General features: G+C 44.6%; 1 protein-coding gene across 1 annotated transcript; it reads left to right on the top strand.

Moving 5' to 3' along the window:
* The first annotated feature begins 2048 nt into the window (after positions 1–2048).
* On the top strand, positions 2049–4672 carry LOC109443678 (lysozyme C, milk isozyme). Its single transcript, XM_074319203.2, has 4 exons — positions 2049–2390; positions 3435–3596; positions 4177–4255; positions 4606–4672. The coding sequence occupies exons 1-4, from the start codon at positions 2252–2254 to the stop codon at positions 4670–4672; spliced, it is 447 nt and encodes a 148-aa protein (XP_074175304.1). The 5' UTR covers positions 2049–2251.
* Positions 4673–11065: the final 6393 nt, after the last annotated feature.

Below are 11065 nucleotides of genomic sequence, written 5' to 3' on the forward strand. Positions count from 1 at the left end.
AAGTAAGAAGGTTGAATCATTAATCAAAAACCTCCCAACAAAGAAAAGACCAGAACCAGATGTAGTATACCAATTGTTTAAAGATGAATTAGTTAAACTCTTCCTAAATTGAAAAGAACAATCCCAATCTCTTTTTATGAGGCCAGCATTATCCTGATAACAGAGCCAGATAAGAATACGACAGATAAGAAAACTACAGGCCAATATTCTTAATAAATATAGATGTAAAAATGCTCAACAAAATACTACCAAGACCAATTAAATAGCACATTAAAAAGATCACGCACCATGACCACGTAGGAATTATCCTTGGGGATAAAAGGATGGTTCAAGCTACTAAAAGCCATCTCCCTATTATCACAAATTGTGGAATTTCTCCTTATATTTGCTAGTACCCAACCTTGGTGGCCATTTAGCTGCACCTTCCCAGAGTTATTTCAGATCTTCCTAAAATTTCTTCTACATTGGATTATTTCACTTTCTCCCCCAAAGCTCAAAATTATCAGGAATCATAAAGATGTTGATGTATTTTTCATTTAGCTCTAGACCGTATACTTAAGCATATTGACAATCTAGACTGGAAATGAGCAAGAGATGAAGAAACTCTTGTCAAACAAGAAATGGTGGCTAGAAATCAATACTTGGGGTGGAAGCATGTTGGTAAGTCTTTTAGGGACATGAAGATCAATGTTGTTGGAAGTCACTCTGGCAAGTGACAAAAAGAGTGATCTCCAGACTCAGCCTTCTTTGGTTCAAATTTCAATTCCACCATTTATTTGCGGACCTACAGGAAGTTAATTAACCGCTTAGGAGTTTTAGTTCCTCATCCACAAATGTATTCCACATATATAAAAACATACATCAGTTCCTCCTCATAGGGTTGGTACGTGGTTTAATATGGTTTAAAAAGAGGCAAAGTGCTTAATACCTTATGTGACTTACAGTTGGTACTTAATAATTATGATTATGTAGAAGAGAAACTTGTGGCCTGAGACTGGCAAAGAGAGGCTATAAACAGATAGACTCTGGCTCAATATATGAAATGTTTTAACAGCATACCTGACATTCATGCCCAATAAATATTGAAGGAATAGGCAAGAAAAATAATGAAGAGACATTTCAGAGAATGGAATGGTGGGTGGGCCTCAGGATGTTATACATTTCCTATCACTGTACCATCTCAACAGATGGGTGATGCTTCATTTTATGTGTAACTTGACTAGGCCATAGGGTGCCCAGATATTTGATTAAACATTATTTCTGGTCGTATCTCTAAGAGTGTTTCTGGATGAGATTAACATTTGAATTAGTAGACTGAGGAAAGCAGATGGCCTGCCCCAATGTGGTTGGGCCTCATCCAATCCGTTGAAGGCCTGAATAGAATAAAAGGCTGAGTAAGAAAGAATTCTCTCTGTCTGTCTTTGAGCTGGAACATTGGTCTTCAGACTCAGGCTCAGACTGAAACGTACACCATCAGCTCTCCTGGTTCTCAGACTCAGACTTGTACTAGAACTTACACCATTGGCTCTCCTGGGTCTGGACTTCTCAGCCTACATAACTGCAGGAGTCAATTACTTTTAATAAGTAAATACAAACATATAAATATGTGTATCTGTGATAAATATACATATATGTATCAGTGATCACAGATAGTAGAGAGAATTCAAGTCTAGTTTGGGGTTTAGATTTGATTACTTCTTTTAGATGCAAAGATATTAAGAATTTAGTCTCTCTAGTGAGTGGTCTCCTGTTCAACCAGCGACTTACTGATTGCAGACGCCAAAAGAGCCTCAATCTCTCCAAACCCAGTGATGCCCATCATGGATCTCCCACTAGACTGAGCGGGAAAATACCTTCAGCCACGCACAGATAATGAGCCAAAATTTAGCAGAGCACACAAGGACAATCCGCTTTGGGGGACAGTCCAACAAAAGCACAAGCCTTGAAAATCATACTTCTTTCTCCTACCAACTCCTTTCTCTCCCCATTTCTCCCACTCCATGCATCTTGCACAAGTCCAGAAATGCCCCCGCCCACTGAGACTTTATTCCTGGTACCATTCTTGGTTACATACCCTTCCCTGAAGTTCACACTGGCAGGACCAGTTTGGGGAATTAGCCTTGGGCAGCCAAGTCCTTCTTCCTGGCACAAACGCCAGCATGGCTGCCCATTCAGAGAGGCCTGTGGCCAAAGGGTATAAGAGACAACAGTGTCCTGGACAGACCAGTCTTGGGTTCCACTAGCTGCAGAAATGAGGTCAATTCTGATCATCCCCATTTTCAGCTGCTTCTTTGCAGCTTCCAATGCCAAAATCTTCTCCAAGTGTGAGCTGGCCCGCAAGCTGAAGGCCCAGGGAATGGATGGCTTCCATGGCTATAGCCTGGCAAACTGTGAGTATGAACCATCATCGTCCTTTCTGTCTCTGCCCAAAGACGCCCTCTTCCCCAACTCAGAAATCTCTCCCTTTTTATTTAATGATTTCCTCTCTTGTCAGGGCTCTCTCACTCCCCTGCCTGCTCTTCTTGTTTCTGACGCCTCTGCCCTGTAACTCCTAACTGGTTCTCCTTTTCTCTTTCCACTAGGGATTATCTTACCTATAACATATTTTCTTCTGCTTGTCCCCTATATTACCTTCCCACCCAATGGCCTGGAATTTCCTTGGACACACCCAAAGACTAACCTAACCACTTCGTTTTACTGCCACACCTTTGCTTTCACCTGCATCCTTTTTAGTCCAGGTCTCTGCAGCACGATAGGTGCTGCCTCCAACTTACTTCCTCCCTTACTCATTTGTCTGCCAAAAAAATAACCCACCTCTACTAAGGCTGTCTCAGTATTGTTCTCCTAGTGTCACAAGGGAGTTAGATGGGGATGGTGAGAACAGAAGATGAGGCAATGACCAGGGTACAAGGGCTGAGTCACCCATCACATAGGGAAGCACACACGGAGCTATTTCAACTTCCCTTGAGTATCTTCACTTTTGTCCATGCCAAACCTCTTTCTTGTTACTCACAAAGATGGTTTTTCTGAAATTCCTTCCTAGGATTCTCCTCCAACTACCTCTCTACCTCTTCTCTTGTATATACCTTGAGGTAGGGAGCAAAAGTGCAAATACACGGCAGGAGTTGACTATTTGGCTGGGAGATGAAGCTGGAAAGGTAGACTGGGGAACAGACGGTGACTGGTCGATGGTTGAGCGTTACAACTGCTCTTACTGAACCAATTGTTATTACACACTCACCATGGGCTAATTATTGCTCAGGCCTGGGACTACACGGGGATTCTAAACGACCTCCAACATTGAGGATCTCATAGTCTTTGCATTTCAGTCTCAGTGGACTTTCACGTCTGGTAGCTCTAGTACAGCACACGTCGTCTCGCATTACGGAGCACGCTCCCTTTTGTATCCACACCTCTTGCCCTCTCTGACACAGGGGTCTGCGTGGCTCAGTATGAGAGTAACTTCAACACTCGGTCCTTTAATGGGAAAAACGGCAATGGCAGCAGTGACTATGGGATCTTCCAGCTGAACAACAAGTGGTGGTGCAAAGACAACAAGTATCCCTCAGCGAATGCCTGCAACATCATGTGCGACAGTAAGGACTCTATCCGCTCTCAGGCCTGGGTGGAGAGGGGGTGGGTAAAATAAGTGCCAAATTGATGCACTTCCGTAACACCTGACCCTCGGCATGTGCTGGGGAAGCTGAGTATCCAGAATAAAAGGGCCCTCAGCAGTCCTCACACTAAAACAAGACTCCCTAGAGATTCTCCTTTCAAAAAGGAGAGAGATACACCCCTGACTCAGCCTCACCTTCATAGGTCCCCCTCCCTCAAGACATGTTATACTGTTCCTGGCACACACACCACTGCCTCAGCATTGCACACACCCACACACAGCACTCAGGACATACCAAGCAGTGGCCTGAAGACAAAGGCTGTCTCCCTGGTCCATCCAGTCCTGGATGCCCTCTGGAGGGAACAAGGCTTAAAAACAAATTCTAAGCAAAGGCACGAAAACCCAGGCAAAATGAAAGGCAAACCCACGGTATGAGCTCCCGAGATAAAGCGTTCTAAATCGCAAGGCTGTTTCCTCTGGGAATTCCCTTCAAAAAATGATTGGTTATTAGAACAGGAAAAGGGATGCTCCCCTCACCGCTCAACCACTTTTCCTTTCAGAATTTCTGGATGATAACATCAATGATGACATCCTCTGTGCCAAGAGGGTTGTGAAGGATCCCAATGGAATGTCTGCATGGTAAGGGGACCGTGAAGCGCACAGACCAGCCCCTCTGCCAGGGGTGGGCCTGGACTGGAGCTCAGATGCTGATGTAAGCAGCCTCTATGTGGCAGGATTTTCCCTGGACTTTGTAGGGAGTCGAGACTGTTCTCATGATGTGAAATGAGGCAGAATAATATTGCGACATTTTCACCGCAGCTGCACTACCACTCCCACCCACACGTGTCTTAGATGGGCCAGGCTTCCCTACCTGGGCCTCTCCCACAGCATAAACGGACTCCAGCCTGCAGGCCCTACATTCCCTCTCAACTGAGCCCTTTACAGACTCCTGCCCCTGCCTCTGATCTGTTTTATTTCTCTATCCTTAGGGTGGCATGGGAAAATCACTGCAAAAACAAGGATTTGTCCAGATACCTGGCTGACTGTCAGCTATGAGACTGTCCTTGAGCACGGCTCCTGGAGAAAGTGGCCCAGAAGGCAGGGAAATTCCTCAAGGTTCTTGGGAAGCTCTGACTCTTCCCCCATCTCTGCCTCCAAAATAAAAATTACTCAAATTCAGCTGTCCCAAGTAGCATGTTTAAAGGCTGGGTCATGATAGAGACTTGTTACTTGATATAAACAGTTAGAAATCCTGTTCTGTCCAAGCCCACCATTGAAGATTCACATATCACATCTGGAAAGATAGTTTAAGGAAACTTTTTGCCGGAGAACTTATGGGTTACCCAGTCTGGGCTAAAATTGATAGCTGAACATAGCATTCCTGATGCTGACTGTGATGAAACCCATTTAGTAGAGGTGGTTAATATTATTCTCCATCACCAAGACAGGAAGTTCAGGATGAAACAGAAGGAAATTATGGAAGAGACTTGGTTTAGATATGAGGAAAGACAGGATTGGGAGAATGTCAGGATGATGATGTTGGCTAGGGTACATGACTAAGTTGCTACAACAGAGTTCCCAAAATATGGTGCTCTCACAAAATAGTCCAAGATAGGTAGACAAGCTACTTTATCCCACAGACATTCCGAAACCCAGATTCTTTCCATCTTGCCTTTCCATCATCCTCCACAGCTACTCAAAGTATGGCTCATGGACCAGCAGCATCAGCATCACTTGGGAGCTAGAAAGGCAAATTCTTGGACCCACCGCAGACCTACTGAGTCCTTGTTGTAACCTCTGTTTTAATGAGCTCTATAGGTGATCCTTACGCACAGAAACATTTGAGAAGCCCTACCTTGCGGTATTGTCCTCCTCTACCTGGACAAAGCTGGATTGAAGGCACTCTATGCTCCTATTTGCAGGAAAGGGAGTAAATGTGGAGAAACACATATGCAATGTTTTAAGGCCCAGATATAGAAGAGGTACATGTCACTTACATTTATACTCCAAATATAGAATTTAATCACATGCCATTCCTAGCTGCAAGGGGGCCTGGGAAATGTAGTACTGAGCTAGGCAGCTATGTGTCCTACTATAATATTATTTCCATGGCAAAAGGGGAGAACAGATTTTAGTGTACAATTAGCAATTTCTACCATAGTAATTAACAAATCACTTAATAAAGTGAATCGTAATCCCATTCCAGTAGTGTAAATGTTTCATTGAACAAGTATGACTCATGGGATATAACCATGTAAGAGTATTTTTGTGTCCTACCATCCCTTTCAATTTATTCTGTGGAGTAGCTTCTCCAGACTTTGGATAAAAACTCAGACAAGTACCATGACTTTTATGGTCACCCCCAGGTAATGAAAGTACACCAACTGTCCAAGGAATCCTCCTCTCTTCTCTCCAGCTTTTTTCCTGACCTCTCCTACATCTTTTATAGACTAACAATGGAAGATCAACTAAAGATGCAAACATATTTCCACAATCTCCTTTTGTAAATATTTGTGGTCTTGCATTTCACTTTGAAAAGTGGCATCTATTGTCTTGACACCTCCCACTGAAACTAAAACAAAGTTTCCCATTTAACCTCCTGATACAGTATCTTTTAACAGTTTACAAAGTACTTTCAGAGACTAGGTCTTATTCCACCACACTCTGTGTGTTACAGAAAGCAAAGCACTGAAGTGTCACTCCCCGATTGCCACTGTCACTGCCTTGCTGCTCCTCCAGCTGCCACCTTCCAGGGAGCTAGCTCTCTGAAGGGGTATCTTCATTCCTGCTGCTGCTCCTACAATTGCTGGCTGGACTCCTTTCCTTATCTGGTTGGCACTACCATAGCGGAGCCCCAGTGGAAGGTTTCCAGGTAGGAGAAGAAAGGAATGGAGGGACAGGAGAGTAAAGTAAGTGGGAGAGACCAGCTTGTATTCTGGCACCAGTATAACACAGCTCCTTATCAGGGCTAATTCTCCCCGTTTTTCTGGAACAAGTCCTCTGTACCTCCACATTCTAGGAGGTAACAAGGTAAGCTCTCACAACTATCCAAGGACCCTGTGTCTTCCGGCGGTACAGTGATTATTCCCAGTTCCTACCCCGTCCTGCCATGTGACCTTCCGAGCACTACAGTGGACGGGGTATATTTCCCCACCACGTGGATGCTGAGCTTGGCCATGTAACTTGCTTTGCCAATGGAATGTTAGTAGATGTGACGAAGTAGACACAAAAAAATGTGCCTGCATGGTTTTGTTTGGCCTCTGGTGCCCCTGACTGCCAGAAGAGAGCATGCCCCAGGTATCTGCTACCCCTCCGCCCCCCACCTGGGCTCCAGAATGGAACACGTGGAACAGATTTGAACCCAGCCCAAATCCTGGCTCCTAGAGTCCCCTGCCCATTTCACTCCACCAACCCACCAGACCCAGGAGCAAGAAAAATAAATGCTGTTGTAAGCCACTGCGTTTTGGGGTGGTTTATGACACAGCAAAATAAAAGCTGGCTAATACTTTTCCTTCCCACTGTAATTTCTCAGAGTTGTCCCTTTCACTCTCCACCACAAACCCTACCTCCACGTTGATTACTAGCAAGACTCTAAGGACTCAAATTCTGTACCTCCCTTGATGGATTTGCACTATATTTAGTTAAAATGTTTACTGAGCTCTTACTTTGTGATTAGTTGCCCGGGAAAGGGATTTAGATGGGCCTACCCTTTGTCATATTACAATCCCAGGGAGGAAATCTAAAGACCCCACCCAGAATAATCCAATCAGTAACTAATACAAGTGGACCTTTAATCAACATCGAATGTAGCTTTCTTCTCCCCACATAAAACCAATAATGAGTGTATATACATTTTTTGTAAATGATAGTTCTGCATTTATGAGATAAAAAAGTTAATTTTTTTTTCCTTTGGAGCACTTCTTTGGGCAGAGCTTTGGATGCAGGATATTTTTATGCACCCCTGAAAATGCAACATTGTTCTTTTTAATCCTTTTTAAATCAACTGAAGAGCCCAGGCAAAAGAAAAACAAAACCCAAAGACTCACCCTGCCAGATATCAAGACATATTATAGGTATAGTCTATAGAAGTTAAGCTAGTGTGGTATTGGTGTAAAGATAGGCAAACAGATTAGTGGGGCAGAATGGCAACTGTCACAAATATGGTCAATAGGACAGAGACAGCACTGTATTGCAGTAGGGAAAGGTGGTATTTTCAATAAATGGTGGCGAATCATAAAAGCATATGGCTGCTTTTGTTATCTTTTATTCATCTCAGAGCTCTCTGTGGTATTAGGAGGAGGAGGAACAGACACACATCTTTGATTCTAACCAGGTACGAAGTTTTAATAAACAAAAATTTAAAAACAGAAAGCAGGACAGTGAAGTAGCTTACCTCAGAGCTGCTGAATCAAATCAAACATCTGTCCTAAAAATTAAAGTTGAGCTTCCTTTTTTTGAAGGGAGAGTTGTGATAGTGAACTGGATGTGGGAGTAGAAGAGAGGGATAATGGCTAGGCTTCCAGTTTGGTCACTGGGTGGATGATACGCCATTCACTAAGCTGTGAAACAGAGATAGAATGTGTTGGAACCAAGCAGACCAGGTGTGAGAAAAGTTAGATACACTCCTCAAATCCAACCATCCACGGGGGCTCAACAGTGAGGCCAGGTGGTATTGCCTGATGATACCAGGATGGTGACAGTCCTAGTGACCCGGTTGTAAAACCAGGGTGGCCAATTATTGCAGGCTGTGGGATATAGGCAGCTGAGCCACTTGGGGACCCCAAAGGATTAAGAAAATGAAAGAAATTCACAAAATCTTGTCACTACTAGAGGAAACTTTGAGCTAGATATCAAAGAAAACTGAGACTATGAGCTCTTGCCCATTACATTATCTCTGGTCGCTGGAATCCGAAGGCATCAACCTCTCTACCCCAGCCACACACCGGTCACAAGTCTGAGAGAAAGAAAATCCCATTTGCAATGACATGGATGGATCTTTGAGGGCATTATGCGAAGGGAAATGAGTTAGAGAAAGACAAATACTGTATAATCTCACATAGACACAGAATCTAAAAAAAATACTAAACTCATAGAAACAGAGAACAGATTGGTGGATGTCAGGGAGAAGGTAAGCAAAAGGTGCAAACTTCCAGTTACACGATTAGTAAGTTCTGGGGATATCATGTCCAGCTAAATTTAACAGGGTAAGCAGCAGAGCCAGAGGGCTTCCTTAAAAGGAGGCCCTTATCATCTGCAGCATAAGAGGAGACACAGCTGAGGAGCAAGCTAAGGACTTAGTAAGAGTTGAACTTCAAAGAAGCTTAAATGCTCAGCCAAGGTTGCACTGTTACACTAAGGTCCAGGGCCTGATTGGAAAAACCTAGGACCATAGAATATGGGATGAAGACATCTAGGTAGAGGCCCCTGAGAATATTGGCTCTGCAAACTTCCCTGAACCCGCAGTTTGCAGAGATGATCCTCACACCCTAGCAAGAGCTAGCACTTCTCCCATGTAGGAAGACACTATGTACTGTAATGAGTCCCTCATTACTTCCCCATTTACTTGGGTGACTATACACTGGGAAAAGGGGAATACTCAGTCCTTTCAAGACATAGGTCTGACACTGATACCCAGAAACTGCAAGTGTCATCATGGTCCTACATCATACTGGGGGCCCTTCCACCAGCTCACTGAAGTTGGGTGCTGAGCCCACAGACCGGCCAGAGGATAAAAATACCCAGCTTGAGCCCCTGGTACGGCACTATTCCTCGACTCCATCAACTGTCTTCTTGGTAGTAGGTAGAATGTATTGGGCCCCTTCCGTCATAGAAGAGCTAGCAGTACATCCTCACAGGGGTGTGTATTTCAGGTATAGGTTTCACCTTTCCTACTCACAGAACCCTAGCCAGAACCACAGGCATGAAATTTCACACACATGGCACCTGACACGGAATTCACTGCATAGCAAAGGAGTGACCCACTGGTTGTATCACATACTGCAGCATCCAGAAGCGGCTGGCCTCAGGGATCCCTGGAACTGCCTACTGAAAATACAATTGAAACACCAGCTTGGAGGAAATACTTTTCAACGAAGGGTGCAATCCTTCAGCGATCTCTATGTAAAGTGCTACATTCCACTGGGAAGAATAAATGGGCTGACAGAGATGGGAGCAGAGTAGCCCTATTTCTCATACCCAGTGAGCCACTGGGTGATTCCCACACTTTAGGCTCTGCAAGGTCTTGGTCCCAAAGAGGGGTGCACTCTTTGCCAGGAGATACAGCAAGGATCCAGTGGAGCTGTAAGTTACAGCTGGCACCAGGCCATTGAAACTGTTGAAGAACTAGCAGGAAAGGAGCCCCCATTTTTGCAGGAAAATTGATCAGCAGGAGGAAGTCGAGCTTCTTTTACACAATACGATTAGGCAAAACCCAGGTCATCTACTTGGGTGCTACATTGTTTTTCGGTTCCTGCCATAACCAATTACCACAAACTTAGTGGTTTCAAGAAACATAAATGAATTATCTTACAGTTCTATACGTTAGAAGCCCAGTACAGGTGTCTCCAGGCTAAAACCAAGGTATTAGCGGGTTGTATTCCCTTCTATAGGCTCTAGGGCCGTCCGTCTCCTACTCATTCAGGTGCTGGCAAAATTCAAGTCTCCTGCAGTATAGAACTGAGGTCTGATTGTTTGCAGGCTGTCAGCTGGGGGCCATTATTCAGCAACTACATACCTCTCCCTGGTCCCTGTACAAGGTCCCCCCACATCTCAGAACCACCAGAATCCTTCTCACACTGTCATTTGTCTCTGATCACAGCTGGGAAAAGTTCTCCATTTTTAAGGACTCGTGATTAGATTGGGCCCACCAAAATAATCCAGGATCCTTTCCCCATCCAAAACCCTTACAATCTTAACCATGATTATACAGTCCCTTTTGCCAAGTAAGGTAACAGGACCCAGGGATTAGGATACGGACATTTGGGGAGATGCTTTTTCTACCACAGGTGCAGCTTGGTACTCCACCACCCAACTGTAACTGGACATGTGCAGCAACCCTGGCCTGAGAAGCGTGATCACCAAAGGCTCAATACTCCTCGGGAGTGTTCGGTTCACACCACCAGGTAAGCTACCAAGACCCACCAGCGTGACAGCCAAGGATGAAGGGAATTTAGAATGTTTAGTGGAGGGAGCTGACAAATTGTACCCCCAAGCCAAATTGCAATAGTTGTAATTCATCCCCCTAACCTTCATTCCTAAGAGGCCCCTCAGGAATTGTGCACCACCAAAGCTCCTTTCAAGAAAATCTACTGTAGTTACCAGCCTCCAGCTCCCCCACCTTTTGACCTACAAGGTGTCAGAGGCCACCCTTCCCTTAGGCTGCTACCCTTAGGGGGCTACGACTGAACACAGAAGGGTTACTAGGCCATTTCTTCTAACAGGGAACCTTTG

The sequence above is a fragment of the Rhinolophus sinicus genome, chromosome 1 (assembly GCF_057876585.1).
Source record: "Rhinolophus sinicus isolate RSI-liver-muscle chromosome 1, RSI-T2T, whole genome shotgun sequence".
Taxonomy (NCBI): Eukaryota; Metazoa; Chordata; class Mammalia; order Chiroptera; family Rhinolophidae; genus Rhinolophus; species Rhinolophus sinicus.